This window comes from Impatiens glandulifera, chromosome 5, assembly GCF_907164915.1.
Source record: "Impatiens glandulifera chromosome 5, dImpGla2.1, whole genome shotgun sequence".
Classification (NCBI taxonomy): Eukaryota; Viridiplantae; Streptophyta; class Magnoliopsida; order Ericales; family Balsaminaceae; genus Impatiens; species Impatiens glandulifera.
The window spans coordinates 11,097,059-11,120,065 of NC_061866.1; the positions used below are offsets into that span (position 1 = coordinate 11,097,059).

At 32.1% G+C, this 23,007-nt stretch overlaps 2 protein-coding genes across 9 annotated transcripts; one reads left to right on the forward strand and one right to left on the reverse strand.

Annotated features, from left to right (window-relative positions):
* The first annotated feature begins 907 nt into the window (after positions 1-907).
* LOC124938356 (methylmalonate-semialdehyde dehydrogenase [acylating], mitochondrial-like) lies at positions 908-13,970 on the forward strand. 6 transcript variants are annotated; one of them, XM_047478777.1, is made up of 20 exons: positions 908-1,002; positions 1,755-2,304; positions 3,054-3,148; positions 3,257-3,328; positions 3,418-3,579; positions 3,664-3,742; positions 3,808-3,962; positions 4,873-4,936; positions 5,905-5,984; positions 7,674-7,739; positions 10,666-10,713; positions 10,836-10,987; positions 11,652-11,742; positions 11,890-11,970; positions 12,272-12,349; positions 12,430-12,465; positions 12,558-12,601; positions 12,695-12,773; positions 13,395-13,482; positions 13,602-13,970. In XM_047478777.1, exons 2-20 carry the CDS (start codon positions 1,755-1,757, stop codon positions 13,805-13,807), a joined length of 2,226 nt encoding a protein of 741 aa, XP_047334733.1. In that variant the 5' UTR covers positions 908-1,002; the 3' UTR covers positions 13,808-13,970. The 6 variants fall into 6 exon arrangements, 5 of the variants coding, with proteins under 5 accessions (XP_047334733.1, XP_047334736.1, XP_047334735.1 ...); XR_007099404.1 differs by having other exon boundaries at positions 925-1,010; positions 12,558-12,587; positions 13,602-13,661; XM_047478780.1 differs by having other exon boundaries at positions 925-1,010; positions 10,684-10,713.
* Positions 13,971-14,594: 624 nt separating this feature from the next.
* Positions 14,595-19,436, reverse strand: LOC124940275 (receptor expression-enhancing protein 3-B-like). 3 transcript variants are annotated; one of them, XM_047480779.1, is made up of 12 exons: positions 19,331-19,436; positions 19,213-19,239; positions 18,687-18,809; positions 18,346-18,598; positions 18,218-18,271; positions 17,977-18,048; positions 17,354-17,425; positions 17,113-17,199; positions 16,328-16,402; positions 15,932-16,018; positions 15,130-15,198; positions 14,595-15,047 (listed from the first exon to the last, which is right to left on the reverse strand). In XM_047480779.1, exons 1-12 carry the CDS (start codon positions 19,384-19,386, stop codon positions 14,790-14,792), a joined length of 1,233 nt encoding a protein of 410 aa, XP_047336735.1. In that variant the 5' UTR covers positions 19,387-19,436; the 3' UTR covers positions 14,595-14,789. The 3 variants fall into 3 exon arrangements, with proteins under 3 accessions (XP_047336735.1, XP_047336734.1, XP_047336736.1); XM_047480778.1 differs by having other exon boundaries at positions 14,595-15,050; XM_047480780.1 differs by lacking the exon at positions 17,977-18,048 and having other exon boundaries at positions 14,595-15,050.
* Positions 19,437-23,007: the final 3,571 nt, after the last annotated feature.

A 23,007-nucleotide genomic window follows, 5' to 3' on the forward strand; every position in this document is an offset into this window, starting at 1 on the left:
CTATCGGAAGTGTGAAGAAGCCTCACAAGTTTCGCCAGAACAGTTGTTTTGAGAGAGATCCGTAAGTACCAAAAAGGTATGAAGTTTTTTGATCCGTAAACTTCTATTCCAAAGATCTGTTCGTGAGATTGCACAAGATTTCAATACAGATATGAGATTTCAGAGCTCCGTCATAGCTGCTCTCCAGGAGGCAGTTGAGACTTATTTAGTTAGTCTATTTGAAGACATTAATCTCTACGCCATCCACGCCAAACGAGTGACTATTATGCCTAAAGATATTCAACTTGCAAGACGTATTTATAGTGAGAGTATTTAGAGAACTTATATGTGTTTAATGATTATGTTAATAGTCATATTTTTGTCTATTATCAACTAGTTTCTTTCAATAGACTCCACTTAAAATGTTTATTGAGACTTTGTTAGATCGATATATTATGTTATTTGTTATTGATGATTAAATATTGATTGATTTAATTGATTTTTTATTTTAAAATATTATGTTTTTAATATTGAATGAGTATGATAGTTTGATATTTTTATTTTGAAAATAAATTTTGGTTTTAATTCAAGCTCGAATTCGAGCTTAAAAATTTAAGTTCAAATTTTTGAGTCGAGTGAGTTTGTAGATAAATAGTTGAGTCGAGCTCAAACTTAAATTTATAAACTCGTTCGAGTTCGAGTCGAACTAATAAATAATTCATCGAGTTTGACTTAAATTAAGCTCAACTTGACTAATTTAGAGCCCTAATCCCTATCATGTGAGAGACCCTAAATAAATATATTTACACCTATTTTAATTTCATAAATTACATTTTTCCAAATACCCATTTTAATTTCATAAGTTACATTTTTTCAAATAACCCAAGTACTCTAAGTTGCTGGTTTATACCAAAAACGAAAATTGGAGGGCTTAATCTAGAGCCCTAAGCTGGCTTTGCTGACCGCAACAATGCTCTTTCTCTTCTTCTGTAGCTGACGAAGCTCGGTCGCCGGTTTCACAAGGCAAAAGGGTTTTCTTTCTTTTAGTTTCATCGTTCGCTGTCACCTTATTGAATTCTGCTATATGATTCTTCCTCTCTTTCGTTCGTTGACTAACATATCTTCTATACCCTGCTATTCTGTTCCGTCACTCTAAAGTCCTAATCTTGTATTCCCTCTAAGCCTACCCATGATTCTCTTAGTTTTATTTCCAGTGCCACTACATTCTATTGTCCACTGCTATTGCTTGCCATTGATTGTGAACCTCACTAGGAATATTGGCCTATGAAAAGGAAGAAACTAAAACTGCTAAATTTGTTGTTTCCTTTAGGATAATGAACTATATCACTTGTACACCTTTTCAATTTTTGACACTAGACTTGTGACTTCCTCAATCTTTGAGTTGGGTTTAATTGCATCACATACCATCCATTGCTGATCACCATTGCACAAAAATAGTGTAAGATTTTCTTTTAGCAAAATGATGGTTAAGAAGTTGAAATGAAATTCTTTAACTATGTTCTTTGTGTATCAAACAATTCTGACATGCACATTGGTGATTGAAATGATAATTCTGCTTGGTACTTCATTTTGCATGGAAATAATGCCTGCTAAATCCCATAGGATTGGGAAAACTTTGAATATTACAATCAATTGTCGGTTTTTATAATATTCATGATGATTCTAAACGGATTTCATTTTTCAGATTTCAACAAGTGGGTGCAGACTAAGTACATACATCATAAGATTCTGAGTGCCTTGGTCTTATTTTGCAGATGGATCTTGAAGGTTACAATGGGTTACCTGAAAGACCACAGATGCTTCCTCCTCCACCTGGAGGTTTTATGGACCGCGAAGAGCTTATTCAACATGTAGGGGACTTTGCTTTAACTCAAGGATATGTTGTAACTATCAAGCAATCAAAGAAAGACAAAGTGGTAGTCCTAGGCTGCGATAGAGGAGGAGTTTATCGTAATAGGCGCAAACCTATTGATGAGACATCAGCTGAACATTCTCGAAATAGGAAAACTGGCTCTCGGCTTACAAATTGTCCATTTGAATGTGTGGGTAAGAAAGATGATGACATGTGGGTGCTGACAATTAAAAATGGTTCGCATAACCATGAACCCTTGAAAGACTTAACAGAGCATCCTTCTGCACGTCGCTTCACTGAGACAGAAGTACTGTCAATAAAAGAGATGACTGAAGCTGGTTTAAAACCACGACAAATTTTGAAAAGACTAAGACAAAATAATCCAGAACTCTTGTCAACACCAAAGCATGTATATAATGTAAAGGCTAAACTCCGTCAAGGAAATGTCACAGGTTTAATTCCCTCTCTCTCAACCTTTTCTTTCCATTTTGCTCATATTAAGAGTTACATTGTTGCAGATGGAACTTAACGTAGTTATTGTCTTAAACTAACTAAATTAATAGTTGAAATTAATTTCTTTTTGTAAAGATATTGTAGGTACTCATTATGAAGATATTATTTTTACACTTGAAATGAAAATTGTACTAGTTTAAGTTGAATAATGAAACATGAGGAATTTAACACAAATGTGAATCTATTGATCTATAGAGAAGTATTACAAGTCTTGTTGCACAGTAGAAAATTCATGAAATAGGATGATTGAGATATACTAATAATTGTATCTTCTAACTAATACAAGGAGATCTACAGATAATACAAGATAAACTAATAAATGAGATAACAATTTCCTAGGAAGACATAAATGAGTTTTGGTTGGGAAGCCAAACAACTTCCAATCACTTGGAGTAAACGACTCTTCAAAATGATAAAAGTGTGGTTAGATTGTATTTTCCAAAGTTAGAAACAGAATCCCCTCCTTGAGAGGGAACCACACCAGTCTCCACACACTCAAACATTTCATTGGGTTGGCAAATGTGTGAATACCTCATCTCTTGCATGCAATCTTTCATACATTTATATTATCGACAAATCAGTTCATGCATTATAGGCAGGAATCAATGCTAAATGTTCTCCCTGCAAGTGCTGATTTTAGTGCATTTCCATGCAATGGAATGACATTCCTAATGTAGTTTTATTGTAGTGAGAAGATTGAAGACAATGAAACCACAGACAACTGTGAGTGGAAATACACTGGCTACAACTAATGAGCCATCTTGGAGACAACGATATCCTCCGGTAAGCTATGGCAATGACGCTTGGTTGAAGTGAAGTTGTTGTCTATCTCCACTGTTTAAAACTGTCCCAATTTTGCTGTACTTTAATGTGATTAATAATGTATGCCAGAGAGTTCCCAATTTCATTGGTGGTAGGTTTGTTGATTCTCGGTCATCCACTTCTATTGACGTCATAAATCCTGTAAGCATAGACATCTTGTGTTCTATTTTGATTTTCTTAATATATCAAGGGATGGATAAAATGTAAATAATTGTTTAGTCATTAAATAGGCCACACAACAAGTCATCTCCCAAGTTCCTTTAACTACAGTTGAAGAATTCAAGGCTGCAGTATTTGCAGCAAAAAAGGCTTTTCCACCATGGAGAAACACACTAGTTTCTATTCGTCAACGTTTAATTTTCAAGCTTTCAGAGCTTATTCGGCGAGATATTGTAAGGGCTCTTGAAGCTGTTATGATTGCATAGTACTCAATTTATACTTGTACATTTCTTTGATGAGAATCATTCCTGTCCTAGGCTAAGCTTGCTACTACGATTGCTAATGAGCAGGGGAAAACATTGAAGGATGCTTATATGGAAGTTTATCGTGGGTTAGGTTCGTTGTTTACATTACTTTTATGAGCTAACAATAGACCTGTTAATCTTAGTCTATACATGTAGAGGCTGTAGAGCATGCTTGTGGAATTGGAAGTCTGCAAATGGGAGAATTTTCTCCAAACATATCATATGGGGTTGATACATATAGTACCAGGGAGCCCCTTGGAGTTTGTGCTGGGATTTGTCCTTCTAACTTCCCGGCAATGATCCCATTATTGGTAATTCACTCATCAAATCTTTCTCTTGGTCTAGATTTTATCTTTCCATGTGTACTCATGTATCTCTTACTACCTTAGAACTTATCTATATGCTTAGTTGTGAGAAATACAAAGACATATTTTATATGCAAAATGGTGTAACTTAAGAGATCTAGTCATCTGAATAGATGATAGAGTCAAAAGAAAGAGATAACTGTGTGAGGACTGGTATAAATCAATTGAGAACAGGGAAAAGAAAGGGGAGGTTGAAAATCAGATAAAACCATAGAAGAAAATAAGAAAGAACCGAGGAAACAATTACGAGTTTATAGAAGCAAGATTTATATGGTGTTCTTCTGCCCCAACAAATAATGCTTGCAACTTGAGGCAGGGGAATAAATGATATTAAACCTTGAAGTTAATTCTTGGACACAATGCCCTAGAAAAGGAGAAGCTAAAGGATTTCTTATGTGAGGAAGTGTAGTTAATTGCAATATTGATGATTTAAATCTACTTAAACTTATAACTAAAGATAAATAATGATCTAACTAGTAAATTAGATAATGACAACATTGTAGATTCTACATATGAACAGCATCTGTTTGAGACATGGGCTTATTCATTTTGCTATATGTAACTTCATTCAAACCAAAACCTAGATGTGATGAATTGCTGCTACTAGGTGCAACATTGATGGAGTTAATTACTAATTTGAACATTTTCACTGTAAATTTCCAACAAACTTACGCTAAATCAAAATCAATCTTAGGTGGAAATGCTGGTAGTTTCGATTTTTTGGACATTCATGTTTAGTGTTATCGTTGTTGGATGCATGTATGTAGAATTCTTTGTTAAGTTCTTTGGTTTCCTAATAGAGCGCAGTATTTCTTACTAATTGAGCTAGAGGAATCTTCTGTTTCATTTCTTGTAGATGTTTCCAGTTGCAATAGCATGTGGAAATACATTTGTTTTGAAACCATCGGAGAATGTTCCAGGTAATTATAATTGAAATGTTTCACTCTTTCCAATTGTTAGGGGATTCATTTCTTTAGGAAGGAAATGATTTGAATGGCTAGAAAGAGAGTTTCTCATAAAAAGTTGGACATAGAACTAATCATTTTGCTGCTAAGAATTCCTTGTATTTTCCTTAGAAAGCTGTTCCACTAATTATAATACCCATCTTTTAGAACTGGTTAAAATACAAAAGTAATTTTAAGTGATTATAGAACCCTAATTGTGCCCCATATAGGCTACAAAAAAGTGGATTTGACACCTTTAACCTAAATCTAACTTAATGACACTTAATATCTTCAACACTTCCTCTCATACACAAGTTAGTAAAGACTCCATTCAACTTAGATTTTGCAAGATAATTCAATCTTCCATCAACACAACAAAAACGAAGAAGATGCAATCGAGGCAAAACTGAAGAATCCAGATTGATTCAAACTGATGACTGAAGAAGTTGGCACAATCCTAATAGTGGTTGGATGATGAGGACTAGACAATCAGAATAGGCTGCAGAGATAGAGATAAACAAGACACACCGCCCTGCGGTGATGACTCCGCCAGCAGTTGAAACCTAGTTTGTTACTTAGGGCTCTTTAACATGCTAAAATGTAAACTGTCTATCGATGACAAAAGTATTATGATAAAATCTTAACTAGGCCTTGGATATGTTACAAGATTAAGTGGAAAAGACAAAAAGAGCCTTTAACCTAATGAAAATTTTAACAGACTTTATATCTTCAGCATAATCTTTATCTTGATTATTTGCCCATAAGAAACATTGTTTTGAGTAGTATACAATTGAAAGTTATCCTTGTCACCAAGTCCAGAAGATTAATTTTTATTTCACTTAGTTCTTTTCTATTTCAATATATTCTTATCAATTGGGTACTAAAGGATTATCAATAGTACTTGACACTGTGAAGTTATAATCTCCTACATGGTTTTATTTCAGGAGCGGCTATTATACTTGCAGAACTAGCTGTGGAGGCTGGTTTACCCAGTGGTGTATTAAATATTATCCATGGAACCAATGTAAGTTTTTTCTCCAATGTGAAACCCTTTTCCAAAATAAGATATATAACCTAAAGTTGGTCTGGACTTCTGAGTTTTCATTCATCTTTGCTTATTTTGTTCTTGGGATGGAACACAAAATGTTAGAAGTTTTAGTTAAACATGGGAACATGGTCACTTTTGTAAGATTTTTCATGAAGCCAAACCATCCTGACACCCCACCCCTTATACTTGATGGTACCTAACTGACTACATTCTCTACCTTGTTCACTGAGTTTCCATTTGCCTTAAGGGGGTCCAGGGAAAGACAACAGTCTATTCCTTTACATGAATGTAAAATATATATATATATATATATATATATATATATATATATATTGTCGCACTAGTTGAAGGAGTTTGCATGTATATCTGCCCTTATATGTGCTCATGTATATATTTTTTCCTTTTGATAAAGTTCATGTACATATATATATATATATTATATATATTATATATATGCCCTTTTATTCTATATATAGACAGCAATATGTGACGAAGTTATAAGCCAAATGCCTGAGCTCATTAAGAAAAAAAACAGAAACCCAAATGTATGCGAAATGATAGGGGTGAAACTTTTGATGAAATTAGGAAAGTGTCATTGGAGGAAGGCAGTGAAAGAATGAAACCACATGGCTTAAATGCCCCATTTAGTATACATACATATGGAGACATGGCTTGTTGTATCTCTACCTTATGGACAAACTTATTAGTATCCAGTGTTTGGAGGCATTAACTATGATGGTTCCCTGACTATTCTTCCTTGTGCCAGTCAATGCAGACTGGACTATACCTCCATAGATTGAATTGGTGTTTACATTGCTAGGTTTATTTGCTTGGTATTATGAATGGTGAGATATAGTAGTTTGTGAATATTGTTCTAATCCAACATAAAACCTTAATAAACACGCCTCTCCTTAATATTCACTTACACTTGTAACTTGTAGTTCAAGTAAATTCACTTGCATTTGTAACTTATAGTTCAAGTAATAAGGAAGGAGTAGAACATTTTATTTTGCCAAGTGGAATGAATTTGTATGCTTATAAATCTCTACATGCACTCAACTCAGAATTTTAGAAGCTATGCCTTCATGGAAATCATAATTGGATTGCATTATTTCCGAATATCCAATATAAGAAATGCATAAAAATAGTCCAGGTTTTCTAATTTTTCAGCATATATGCCATTAAAAGCAATCTAATTCAACAAAGCTTTCTTTGCATTATATTTTTGTTAGCTGCGGAATCATGCATCTCTATTTGACTTGATCTGACCATGTCTTATTATTATGCATGTAGTTTTAAATTTGAATTTCAGGATTTATCCCACATATAGGTGAAATACTTTTGCGGTTTATTCTTGAATGTAAATTCATTATTGCACGCAAAACTAACTCATGAAAACTGCTAGTGACCTAGTATTATTGGCAATGTATCTAATCTGGAGGTAGTGGTCCTGATGGAACATCATTCAGGTCATTAATTTGTGCTCTCTCCTTATTAATACTAGTAAAAAATTATGATTTGTTGATATTGGGTAGTTGTTGAGATTCTCTTTTAGGTGTATACAATTTTGAGTCTTAATGTGCCCCATTAATTTTATGAATGAACCATGTCTTATGCAATTATTTTATGTCCCATATTCTCTTTTCTCCCAAATTGTCTTGGCAGGAAATTATGAACTCCATTCGTGACGAGGATGATATCAAAATAACATCGTTTGTTGGTCCCAATATGGTAAGTTGAGTCTTCTTGTTTGCCGATCTAATTGAAAATCACTTACTCTAGAATACCTAAGTTCATACATCTTACACAATTTGTAGAAAATTGAGAGAGGGATAATATTAGATGTTGAGTTTAAGTTTACATGAGAAATTCAGATATTTAAAGAACATTGAGTGTAATAAAAGGAAGGACGGACAACGAACAACATGTTGCAAATAATTGCATAATTCTACATTTTTTTAACTAACGCGCAACCAAGAGATATGCGCACACTAGACGCGGCCACCCAAGTCAGACTGGACTTTGGGTAGTCCCTCCAGCCGGTGCGGACAACACCGCGGACACACTAGTTGCTTTCCCGATGGTGGTTTTTGGTGCACCGTACCAACAGTTCCCCCGGTGTTGTCCGCACCAGCTGGAGGGACTACCCAAAGTCCAGTCTGACTTGGGTGGTCGCGTCTAGTGTGCGCATATCTTTTGGCTCAATTAAAAAAAAAGTGTAGAATTATGTAATTACTTGCACTCAACATGTTACTTGTTGTCAGTCTTTACTTTTATTACAATGTTCTTTATATATCACACATCTCTAATGTAAACATAACTCAATATCAAAATAATATCATCCCTCTTCAAAATTTCTCATGGTATCAAAGTAGTTTTTTCCATCTTAAAGAAATTTGTTCACAATTTTCCGCTGCCTCCTATCATGGTGGAAATAACCATTGGAGGAGATCTCAAATTATTCGATTATCTCATATTTTCTAAGTATTTTTTATATCTATTTTATCCACCATCCCTTCGGTGGATTATTCTCTTATCTCCGTCCTTAGATTCAACAGTGACAACTACCTCGTTAGAATGCTATTTATTGGTGTAATCTTATCTAGAAAAAGGGAACTTTGACTTTTTACTTCACAGTGCAAAAGAGCAAAAATAGTAAGATCAGACAACAAATTATGGAATTAAAGGATTTTATTTATGTTAACTGGGGAACCATTGAACTTCATATTTTCCTAATTATAAGAATCCTATATTTACACCAATGACTGAGTTTTAGTACACATGATAATATAGAACACTCAGTTCTTACATTAATTAAAGTATCCACTTTAAAATTTCTCTATGAAGAGTTTGTTCTTAAGATATAGTTTTAATAACCCTTAAAAAATTAATAAACGTGATTCATAACATGCATATGAAATGAAGTAAAACAAAAAGGTGAAGCAAGATCCAAGCCAACTCCGTTAATTGCTGTCCTTAAACTAAAATCATGTCATCACCTTATTCTGCATCCAAAACCATGTAAAGATTACCATCTCGATCATACCCAAAATCAATTCATCCTATGAACATTAGGTTCAATATTCTCATTTTAATTCATATAATCTCATTTTAAACCAGCCTTACCATTCCAACCTTTTACCTTTCTTTTATAAACCACACAATAATGTCCTTTTTTTGTATTGAAATGATGAAATTTGTGATGCATATTTTTGCTTTTGAAAATGAGCTTGTTCAGCATTTCATTAAAAATCCTGTAATCTTTTTCATTATTAATACAAAGATTTTCCCTTTTTGCTAAAAGAAATACTCTGGAAACATATGGTGTTTACTGATAGTCTCCCATCTTCATTATATTTAGTAATTTACTTCAGAAAGATAGATTGTCTTATCCCTCAAGAAGGCTTGCCAAGCTTGCAACTTCCTGTTGATAAACCTTTTTGTTTTAATAATTTTATATAATATTACCATTAAATCATACTGAAGTGCATTAGAATGATGTACACAAGGCATTACTACACTTCACCATTGCCTCTGTTTTATCTTCCATAATGATGAAGCTCAAAACATCAATGGATTTGGTTTGGCTTTTCCACAACAGAATACTCGTAGGTTTTATTGGTGGCCTTCTTTTTATTTCCTTTTTATCGACTTTTTTTCTCTCTTTATTTTACATTCTTTTAAACTATCTTTTAACTCCATGTGCATATTAGTCTTATTCAACTTTCAATCACAAACATGCAACTACTGAATAATATCATTTAAAAAAAGAAAAGAAGCTAACACTGCTTACCAGGATGATTCTTACAAAATAATTTTGCTACAATTATTGTTTGGAAAATCCAAATCCAACACACTTATTTCTCTGTGATCTCTACTATTATAAAAAAGAAACACAGTGGCCCCATTTGAAAACGAAACTTAGTCAGAACTGATTTAATAATTTATTGCTTGTTTCTCATCTAATTCCGGATCCAATCCAAAAACAAAAATAATAAGTGTTTCTTAATGAGTCCATTCATTTTGTTGTTCATGAAGCCTTGAATTCTACATTCTAAACAAACCTCTATATATTATGATTTGTAATTTTAGATATTAGAGACGACTTAAAAGGAAAAATAACGCCAGTGAGAAAGAAAGTTAATACTGAATTGAACTTTTCCATGCATTTTCTTTGCTTTCTCTATCTGTTGGCATAATCCATATTATCAGTTATTGTTTTCTGTTGACAGTAATATGAATGATGCAACTTTTTTACAGATGGCTAACAGTCTTTTCGTAGTCATTTTCCTTTATTTAAGGTCGTCACTAATTTTCCTTAATTAATGATGTAATAACATTAAGTTCTTCCTAAGCTATTTGTTAATTTTACTGTTATAAGTATACAACTAATATTGTTTTGCACTTTAAAAAGACCAGAAAATAAGATTAACTTCTTAAAAAGAGTGAAGAATAGATTCACCAATTCATTTATCACATGATCTCTAGCAATAAGCTAAATATGATCTTTTATGGTTCTAAGAAAAAAAAAATATAAAAATTAATTTATTTGCATGTGCATTTTATGTGTCCACAGTTGTAGAAAGCTAAACTCTATTATTGTAAGCAAAGGAACATTTGAAAAAAATTAGCTAATATTTTTTCTTCCTTGCTGAAGGCTAATATCTATATGCATGTAAGATTAGCAAATGGACAACATATCCAGGTATTTGTTGCGTGTATATTTTTACGATAAAATACCATTTCTATTGTGAATTGTCATTATTTTGCAACTTCGATCAAACAAAATTCTATAAATCTTATGACGTGTTTTTATATCCCCTTCAGCCTCATATGAGGACAAAAAACATTGCAATTGTTATGCCTGATGCCAGCATGGATGCTACTTTGAATGCTTTAGTTGCCTTTGGATTTGGTGCTGGGGGATCAAGGTGCTTCTTAATCAGCATAGTTGTTTTTGTTGGAGGCTCAAGTAAATGGTATCCTCCCACATTTCTTCACTTATTCAGTCATTTGATTGGAATTTCTTTTATATTTTTAAGCAACTGTGACTTCTCATGTTCATCAAGTATTGGGTATTAGGTAAATAATGATAAAGCTACTGTTTATATGTTAGTAGTGAAAGTTAGATATAAATAATAGAGTAGAGTAACTGCAGGCTTAGAGCGAAATTGGGAGAGCCTCCACGGTTCAAGGGCCGAGCTCTGATTCCACCTACGTCTTCTTCTCATCTACAATTTCTTCTCTGTAAACTATATATTTCTAGGCTTTGTACTTGACATAATAAGTTTTGTTAAGCCGCATTGGAAACGCGTCGCATGGTGACAATGTACACGTTTTCAGTTATGTTAATATTTTTTAATTAAATTGCAAATTTGTGATGTAGTGTTTCTTTTGAAGTGTAAATTGATTATGTTTTAGCTATTTTTTTTTTAAAATTATTAGAGAAGTTATTATTATATATCCTTCTTAATGCTCTTTCCAACAATGATTTGAGTGGTTGGAAACAGTACAGCGAACTTGACACCCTGTCGTTATTATAGCATTGAGGATGTTGACTCTAGTTTGCTTAGTTTATTTTCCTCTGGACCTCTGTATGTACAATTTTGTATTCCACAATAACTTGTCATTTTTTCTTTACAGGGAAGACAAACTTGTAGAGTATGCTAAATCACTTTTAGTGAATGGTGGAAGTGAACAAGATGCAGCACTTGGACCCGTTTCCAGCAAAAATGTACTTTTCATATATATGAAGCCTATAACAATCTCTGAAGCAACTTATTCACTATAACCTCTTATCATATGATAGTTTGATGAACTAATGTCTTAATATCTCGTCCCTGTGGTCGATGCTTATGCATAATATCGTTATATCCAACAGGCAAAGGAGCATACATTCAGATTGATCCAGAATGCTATTGATAGTGGTGCCAAATTAGCTCTCGATGGGAGAAATGTTATGGTATGTATATTTTGGAAACACTCTATCTATGCCAAAATTTAGTTTTCTAACGGTTTTGTACGTAGAAAGGATACAAAAATAGAAACTATAAGTGTTTCCAGATGGGGTATATCAGGCGTTGAACACTTGATGTGAGCAACTGAATTTGTACATGTTTCCTTTTAATATTGCTTTCACAGATAATTTAATGTCAACTATTGATTTGAGATGCTTTCTATGTTGTTTAATAATCGGGCCAATTTTTTGTAATTGGGGTATCAACCTGCGGAAGATAATGAAATCTACTTAAATCTGTTAAAAGGTCACAAAGTATTCAATGGGCAACTTTTTGGGTCCCACCATCTTATCCGACATCAGAACCGACATGGCTTGCTACAAGGTATCTTTTATGGGTTCCTCTTAACACATCGAGGGATAGATTGATAATTTTGATAAAGTAGTCATGATGATATGGAACAGGAGGAAATTTTGGGGCCTGTCCTGCTTTGCATGGAGGTCAGTTGAACATTTCACCATTGTTTTGATATCCAATTATACTATGGGTGGTACTGAGTGAAGATTTTTCTTGTTGACTTTCTTATCAACAGGCTGACAGCTTAGAAGAGGCGATAAACGTTGTAAATAAAGACAAGTATTTATCAGTTTCTTCTCATTCATTGAGTTTTTATTATTATTTTCTTCTCATTCGTTGTATGTTCGATTTTAACTTGATCTTATGGAATAGATATGCCAATGGAGCTTCAATATTCACATCATCTGGTGCAGCTGCTAGAAAATTCCAATCCGAGACTGATATTGAACAGGTAACTACCAATTTTATCCAATCAACTAGGCCAAAATCTTTTTTTTACAGAAAAGGATTCCCAAACTGTGGCTAGAAATGATGCTATGATTCAAGTAAATATTTCTGGTGGAAATAGTAAGTATTTTGTGCCATGAACTTTCTTACAAAATTTGATTTTCCCTCTCAAACCCAACATTGGATTCTTGCCACAAATTTGATTTTGCCTCTTAAACCCAATATTTGATTAGACTCAGGAATAAAAATAGCAGTTGTGAAAGAGTTGGCAGCCTTCGTTCTATAGGGTAAAATCAAAATATTTTAGAAGTTTGAGGGAAAAATCCAAAGTGATTCGGTTTGACGGAAAAAAATCAAAACTGAAAGAGAGTTTTGCAGGGAAGAAATACCAATTTTCTCCTAATGTGTCCTATAGATATTTAGTGTCCTTTCTGCATGTAATTGTAATACCTTGAATTAAGATTTTGTTTAATGACCAAATTATTTGTGTTTAATATTTGTTAAAATTTTATAAAGAACCATGTATTGGTATTTTAGTCTGATGAACTGAATGATTTCATTTTGTTTAATTGGAATAAATAAAATTAGGAGTAATGAATAAGCATTGACCATGTTTTTATCTCAGGTTGGCATTAATGTACCTCTTCCTGCTCCATTACCTTTTGTCTCCTTCAGTGGTTCCAAAACATCTTCAGGCGATCTCAATTTTCATGGTAAGAACATTATCATTTGGAAACTCTTATAATTTTTGTATCAAGGTGTTTTCAAATGAGGACAATATTTACACTTCTAGTTTTCTTCAAGCTTTTCAATTGTTTGATTATGATAATAGGTAAGGCTGGCGTGCAATTTTATACGCGCGTGAGAACTGTGACTCAACAGTGGAAGGATGCAGGTTATTTCTTCGATTCATACCCTCCGCCAATGCCAATGCCAATGCCAATGCCTATCTCTGATGGATCGGAGCAGAACCATCATGAGAGTTTGATGGTCCCTACTACTTCCGACGATTTGCCCATGCAGCAGGCCAGCTTTTGATGTTAGATCGTTGCCCATTGACGATGAAAATGAATGTTTGTGAAGGATGGTCAAATTTGCAGATTGTAAATAGTTAGTTAGAAATTCTTGTATGGGATGAGGAAAGAATATGATAGGTTGATGCTAATTTGTTCTATTACAGTTTTTCTTTAGATTTTTCCTTCACCTACCATCATTATTCAATCATTAATTACATTCACATATAATTAATTCAATACAAAAAAAAAATCCGGATTGAATTTGGAACATATATTTCAGTAGTTTCTGTTGATACTGATTATACTATATTATTAAAAGAAATTAATTATTTATATAATATATATTGTAATATATTAAATTTTAATATTATTAGAAAAATAAATTTAAAATAAAAAAAAATGAGTAATAAATAAATATAATAATGTTTACATATCTGAAATTCTGAATGTTATGTCACAAAATAAAATATTATTTGAAACTTATATTTACATTATTACAAGTATATATACTTATAAACCTCAAATCTGAAATTCGCTGTAATGACGTTAAAATAAAAATAAATAAAATTAAAACAAATATTTAATATATTAGACTATTTATATTATAAATTATGTAAGTTAAACTAAATATGTATATTCAATAAAGATAAATGATTTAGGAATGAATGACGTGGTATCACTTTGTTGGAAAAAATTAAAAAATGTGAGAAATTATTTTATTTTTTTAGTTAATCAAATTACTCCCATTCTCTCATTCAAATTTCCTTTTCGATCATTTCTCATCAATAAAATATCATTTAAGGTGTGTAATATAAACTGTTACATGCGGAGATTTTCTTAACCAGATGCTTGTCCCATAGGAATTTCTAAACAAAACGAGAATGGTAAATTCATTCCATCTCTCAATCCGACCTATTTGCAGAGAGGGGAATGAAACCAACTTTTCCATTTACAAAAAAACATAGCATATTTTAAGGTGATTCATACTTAAGTCATCCCCCACCTTAACCAAAATGCTTCATGATAATTTCCTTTTGCAGGTTGGTCCTGTGTTTCTTTCCTAGTAAATGAGCCTGCATGATCTTTTCGTGATGCACGCTCAGTTGACATGTAGTGCATGTTAAGATATTCTTAATTGTATTCTTCGTCTTAATGTTTTTTTCTGTTTGATCCACATTCCTTTCTGTCTGGTTGGCTGCTGCTGCTTCTTCTACTGTTGCTGCTGCAGGTTGATGAAGTTCATCCATCGAATTAACAACCACCTTCTAAACATAAAAAACAAGCTTTAAATCAACACAAACTAGTTAGTTACCATCACCTAGAACAAAAACCCACAATTCTAACCTGAGTTGTTGCCACATTTTCTTCAGTGCTTCTTTCTGTCTGCTTTAAGTTTTCATCTTCAGAGTCGGGCTTCACGCGACAAAAATAGAAGAATAAACAATATGGACAACGTTTCAAAACTTAAAACATTTTTAAAACCGACTCATTTACAAGAAATGAAGATAAGTTCTTGTTTGATTGGTGGTTCAAAAGAACAACGATTTTTTTTATTACTGTTGTTTGTTTGAATGTTTAGAAATGAACCTTATTCCTATTTTTTATTTGTTTTTTCGTGTAAAGACTCTTGGGTTTATTTTTTTTTTAATAAAATGGTTTGTCATTTTCCCAAAATGAAATGCAGTAGGAATGAAAATGAAAAAGAATCCCAAAAAATGCAGTAACTTGTGAAAATTAGCTTCTTCTTTGCTTTAGACTATTTATTTTAGTTCATGTTGTGAGGACTAATATAATCCTGTTAAAAGGAGCCAGTTTCACATCACATTCAAAGGATTTGTTACAAAGAGATCTCACTAGCTCTCGTAGGGATAGTGTAGGTTGAAAGTGTAAGGTTTAGTATAGGTCGAAGAAGGCACCTAAAGTAGGCCTAATTCAGATCCTGGACACAAAAAATGATGAAAATGCCAAAGAATTGTGACCTAATGTAGGACTCTATTTTCTTGGGTAGACAATCTATTGACATATTAGGTTATTTTTTAAAACTCAACATGTTGGGGTATCTTGTCTTTTTGCATGTTTTGTAAGTGACATTGTTTTGCATTTAATTAAATTTAAGGCTTCAGTCTTTACAAAAAAAAAATTATACCTGAACCACTGGCTCAATACTTCCTTTGCTCTCTTCCTTCTGTTCTGCCTTAACATCTTCAACACCAGGCTTCTTTTGTAGAGACGCCTAGAAAGATAATTAATGTTTTTAACCAGTTAATAAATGTACATGGTTTAAGCGTCTAAATGGAGAAGAGAATTGCCAGGTATTTATCAAAGCCTTTGTTTAGTGATGGAAAACCTGATTTTCATACTAAGTAGAAGTCATAAAGCTTAATTCATGCCCATAAGAAAGACATTTTACTGTTACCGATTCAACATGTAGTTTAAGAACTTGGTATATATGTTGTTTATATTAGAAACCATCTTCGCGACAACTTTATTTAATATGCAAACTTTACAGAAAGATCCTAGTATTAATAACCGTATTCCTAACCTGAATTGTAGTAAGGTTTTCATCCATTTCTATATTTCTTTCTGGCTTCACGTGTTCTTCGTCTTTAGCGTCGGGCTTCACATGCCAAAAATAGAAGATTAAGTGATAACTTCAAACAAGATGCAGTAGGAATGAAAAGAGTTAAAAAAAATATCCCTAACCTCTTTAAGGGATTAACATATGATCTGCTCTTATTTTTTTACTCTCTTTTAAATGTAAAAGCACTCTCCTGCCTTTATTTAAATGATCATTAAAGCTCGAATCCATAATTTTGTGGTTATAAGTAATGTGTTCTACCACTGAACTAAAAGGCACTCTTATGTCTTCTATGCAATAATAATGACTCAACCTTTAGATGAGTTTTACACTTTTAGTATTCATTCATAGTTTTTCCTAACCCTAACTTTTACCTATCTATACTCACTCATTAGTAGTCTAAGTGGGCTTATAATACCCAAACTCATATAAAATAATTACATTAAAGTGGCCCATGATCTTAGGAATATAAAATAACACATGACAATTTCACATCACTGAAAGGATTTATTACAAGCAGATCTCACTAACACTCTTGGGAGTGCAGGTTGATAGAGTAAGATTTAGTATAAGCCCAAGGAAGCACCTGAAATAGGACACTAATACTGATCCGGGCAAAAGATAAAGAAGGCATCCTTCAAGATTATTCTTTCCTCTTCAGTGAAAGAGGGGTCAATGACACTAAGAACAGATTCCAAGAGTTGAATATGACATTCAAAGAGGCAAGATTCTTCAGCTACAACACATACCTGATAAACCACTGGCTCAATACTTCCTTTGCTCTCCTCCTGTTCTACCTTAAGGTCTTCAACATAAGGCTTATTTTGCAGGGACGCCTAAAAGGATATTGATTTACGGGTAAATTCAATTGAACCAGTTGAATTAGATTCAGAGGCTAGAAATTAAAGTATAAGGTAAGACGCTTTGGAACATCTCTATTTAATGCAAACTTTAACAAGACATCTTACTACTAATAAACATACTTCTAACCTGCACTGTTGCCGCATTTTCTTCCCTTTTTTTATTTCTTTTTGGCTTCACATTTCCATCTTTAGCGTCGAGCTTCACATGCCAAAAATAGAAGAATAAAGAACAGTGACAAATTTAAAACAAGATGCAGTATGATCTGAAAGAGGAAAAAATATATCTCAAAAATCCCTAACCTCCTCTCATATGGGGACGGGCATTTGTATATCATTTCTATTTTTAAATTTGAATCTGGATGAGAAATCGCTAACAAAATTTGAAATTGTCTTTAACTAAGTTATGCTTCTAAATGTGATCTCATATGGATCCACATCCAGATGATATCTAATCAAAGAATAAAGTGTTTTCAAATGAGCCTACGACAAAAGAAAGCTAAATAAAAAGAAATATTTGAAAAAAATGCAATATAAGACACATTTTTATCATTTCCAATAGCCATTTACTCCAAAAATGTGGTCGTTTGTCTTCTCAAACAAACTCATTTCTTTTATATTACCTAACTACTTGAACACATTCTACTATTACCAATTCAACATGTCTTCTATCACATGTTCAATACTTGGCATAGATGTTATTTCATGCAAACTTCAACAAGACATCCTACTACTAATAAACATACTGCTAACCTGAATTGTTGTCACATTTTCTTCCCTTTCTATATTTCTTGTTGGCTTCATGTTTCCATCTTTAGTGTCGAGCTTCACATGCCAAAATTAGAAGAATAAAGAAAATTGATAACTTAAATACAATTATGCAGTAGGATGAAAAGAGGAAATAAATATATTCACAAAATCCCTAATCTGCTCTCTTATTATAAGAACATATTCCCCTGTAAATTTTTTACTAAATGTAAAATCAGATTCTTACCTGAATCATTGGCTCAATAATAATATTTCCTTTGCACTCTTCCTTCTGTTCTGCCTTAAGAAATATAGTTTGAGTTAAACAATTGAAACTAGACTTCTAATATGAAATCAATTTGTTTTTCTTAAAACCTTTCTCGCGACGAGTTCCTCCAAAGCTTCTGAACCATTCAAATCCACAAACTTCTCCACCAATGCTAAAAAAGATTCTTCAGTGAGGATAATCTCTTCCATGGGTTTACACAAGTAATGAATAATCGAAGAACGTAGCTCCGATAAGAATGGATCAATTTGATTGCAGTAAAAATAATCAGCTTGTTCAAAATGAGGCAACCCAAACCAGCAGACAACCATTAGCTTAATGCAAGACCAGAGTGGAGTAATCCTGGTACATGGTTGATGAAAGCAAAGCAGCTTCATCTTTAATTCTTAGGAAATCAGATATAAAGGTCATTTAAGTAATGGCTACTTACAATCGGACAATATTCCCAAGAGCAATTTCAAAGAGCAATAGCAAGGAGAATATGATCCAATAAGCCATCAATTTTCTCATATCTTTGCGTGACTTGTTTTCCATTGCTTGTATAGAGGCACATCTGCATATATCATATATGGGATATGAACAACCACACCTTTTAGTTAACTCCATTAAATTCTTAAATCATCGCTACACAATTGTTGCATATCTTTAGTCCTCGTTTTTGACTGATATTATTTTCTTTCTAAAATGACTAGCAATAACATAATGAAGTTGACCTAGAAATGAAGGAGAGGAGTAATTTAACCTAGCCCGTGAAATTCTTTCTTTCTTTCCTCTTCTACTATTTTTGTAAGACGGTTTTTGAATATCACTTCTCAGGCATTGTTACTCTCATCACAAACCTTTCATCTTCTTCAGTCAAAATGCACAGTAATGTGAGAACTATATGAGTTCAGATTGACTTCTTATCATCGCAAGTGGCTTTACATTGAAAAATGAGGATAGAGGTAGAAACTTACAGTGGATATACAAGAGCAAACGAAGACCTGAAAGTGGAAATGCAAGAATAGGAGCAGAAATGTGATGAGAGAATAAAGTGAATCAAAGTTTTCATTGAAAGAAATGGAAATGGTTTACCACGCAATAATCTCCAAGTAGTGCAGAGTAAGAACGATTGAACCAACGAAATCCATGAATAAAACCGTGATTATCCTTCTTTCTTTAGTTTCTACGATCAAAGAAAAATCATGACAATAAAGAGAATAAGAGAGAATGAATGATCTCCATAAACAGACTGGAAGAAGAAGAAGAAGAGAAAGGGAAAGCAAACTCCATAAACAGTTCAGTCCAGTTTCTTCAAGGTGGCTGGCTAACTTTAAAATCAATTTAACAAAGACTTTCAATTGACTCTATTTTATTTTTTATTTGATATATTTAAAAAGAAACAAAAATTTTGTTAATATTTTTTATTTTAATAAATATATTTTATATTAAACTAATATATATATATATATATATATATATTAGAGTAAATTGATACTTAGGTCGGATTGGTGGGTTGAACCGAACATAAACTTATAACGTTAAAAATAAAATAAAAATGTTATAAATATGTTTCGACCTTCCAACCTAACAAAAATAAAGACAACTCTTTAACCAACTAAACTAATAAGATTTTATATTTTAAATTCAACACCAAATTTAATGAACGCGAGACATTTTAACAATATAAGTTCAATTTTTTAACTAATTAATATATATATATATATAAATAATGATACTTAATTTTTAAAATGTTCAAATTGTCAGGTCGAGAGTTATGGTTGAATATATATATATATATGAGTAAATGAATGCTTATGTCGGATTGTGAGTTGATCTGTCCATAAACTTAAAACGGTTAAAAGTAAAATTAAAAATATTATCATATTTTTATCGTAATTTTTTTTCACAGTTTTTTATATCATTGATCTGCAAACCCACGGGCTACATGCTAGTTATAAAATATAATAGCTCATATTATAATTATTAAATATATTATTTATGGTTTTATATATATATATATAAAGAATTAATTCTCATTAAATCAAATAAGAATCATCGTTAATTTGCAAATAATAAAAAATAACAACTATAAAATTAAATCTAGACGAATTTGTAAAAAGATTTCAGAGTAACACTAGAGACGAACTCATTTGAATCCAATAATAATGAGTGATGAATGCGAGCAAATCGAGCAAACCAATTAAGCAGTGTCGGTAGAATCTCTACCTAGAATTTTGAGCGATAGTAAAATTGATTTTTGCCCGAGGGTTAGTAACCAATACCGAAAAAGTTTTGTCAAATAACAACGGACAATCTATAAATATGGTCAAAATAGTGAGGAACCATAGAAATTAATAAAAGATAGTTGTAAAAGGGCCTCCGGATGATAGATAAATTCTAAAAACTCCTTATAAGAAAAATAAAAAATAACTTTAGATTCGACAATATCATCTTTAGGATGGCAACGGATACCCTACCCGACAGCTAGTGAAGTACCCATCCTCGAATCCGATTTTCGTTTCACTACCCGACCCCGACGGATATCTCTACTTTTATCTCTATCCCCGATTCGTCGGGTACCTGATCCCCGACGGGTACCCCATTACCCAATTAAAAAACTTATAAGATTATAAAGATTGAAAAATGAAATACAATTTTAATAAATAATTTTAAAATTAGTAATATCTATGGATTTTGAAGAAGATAAATTAGAGTGGAGACAAAATATAATAAAAATTGAAAGAAAAAAAATTAGAGATTAAATATGAAAAGAAAAGTAATATTTTGTTATTAAAATAAAAGTTGAAAATTTATGTAGATAATTGTTTTTTTTATTATAAAAAACTTAAAAGTTAGAGTACAGTGTCTTTATGACTATATTTGAAATGAAGGGTGGATAAAACCAAATTAAATTAAATGATGTATTTATGATAGATTTGTAATGATGAAGCATTTGAAAAGTTACACATTAAACTTTAATAAAAAAATTAATATTAATATAGTTGAGTATCGGGTTTGAGTTTCGCATACTCCCAATTTCCGAACCCGACCAGGTACTTTCTCCCCATCCCCATGCCCGACCTCAACCCTAAACCCGATTTAAAATACCTGAACCCGATTATTGGGTACCCTCGGGTATCGAGCATCGAGTATACGGGTACTCATTGTCATCCATAATCATCTCCTTTGCTGCAGAGAAAGAGATGAATACCGACTAAAGAAATTGTCACCAACACGATTTGAGGGTATGAGCAGCAAACGCCTTCCCAAAAATTGAGAGTATTATTCGAATTATAAAAATCCGAGATAACAAATTCAATCCGACTAAATAAATTACCGTGAAAGACACCTCGGATGCTTAAAAAAAAGCTATCGAAGGGGCATGAGTAAAATGATTTTTCAACTTCTCTAAAAAATTTTTTTTTTAGGGATAAAAAATTGTAAGGGGACAAAAATAAATCAAATAATAGCAGACTTAATTCTAAGAATTAAGGTGTCTTATGCCAAAAAAATATTTTTATTTTTATTTTTTAATTAAGTAGTTTTATTTAATGTTTTATTTAATAAATATATATTAAGTTTGTTTGATTTAAAAAAATAACAACTTATTTGTTTAAATGCTTTGTTATCATTTATATTAATGGTGTTTTTATTTGTCTGATTTTAGATGTTTTTGTATTAACGTATTGACGAACGCATAGTTAATTTTTCAAACATCAGGATCGACACTAGTCTCAAATGATTACAATTGTGATAGTTTAAATTTGTACAACTTAACCTCTAATAAAAATTACATAGGTTTGAAGATTATTCAAAAGTATTGGAGAAGATATATGAGGAATAAGGAGGTTAGACTTATAATAAATAACAGTAACATTGTTTGGTTTATATACTATTTTCATACAATTTATTTTAAATTATATATTAATACTAAAATTTTAAATTTAAAAAAATTATCCTATCACTCATACACATTACTCATAGACATTAAAATTGTATTAAGTTGTGTATTAACCTGTTAATAAATATTTAAAAATTGTGAATTCTCAACCTTATTTTGACACATTATTTACCATGAGATAAAGATTTCATTATCAATATAATAAGTATTACAGAATATAGAATATATAATAGATTTGAGGTAAACATATTATTATGTAATACAAGTAAAAAAATAATAAAAAAATAAACAAGGCTTACTATGATATGAATCTCAAAGGTCATTTTAGGTCTGGCTTGGAATCTAGTTCTATAAGAATTTAAATAACTAATGAATTATGACCAAGGACGGAGACCTATTGGACTGGTCTTCCTTCCGAGTAGGGTAAATTAAGGACCAAAATGTTGTGTCGTAGTTTGATAGGATTCGAGTCGAAAGCACAATTCTTGACCTAACAGGTATATGGTATATGGACCCCCAAGTCTTTGGTACAAGTTCATTCAAAACAAATATGGAGATGACTAATTCAACTAGTGTTTGGGTATGAAATATGGAAATGAGACTTTTTAATGTTAATGGAAATAACAATCTTAAATAAAATATCTTATTTATTTTTAAGGTAGAAAATTATTTTTAAGGTAGAAAGTTTGTATGACCTCATATACATAACCTTCATTCCAACCTATAACATTTTAAGTAGATATCGAACTCGTGATTTTTTTTAAGAAACTCATCAGATAAGATGGTTGGGGAAATTTGACAAAATATCTTAAAGATTGCATTATTTGCATTCGTGGTTAACGCATAAATTTTAATGCGTTGTTGACCA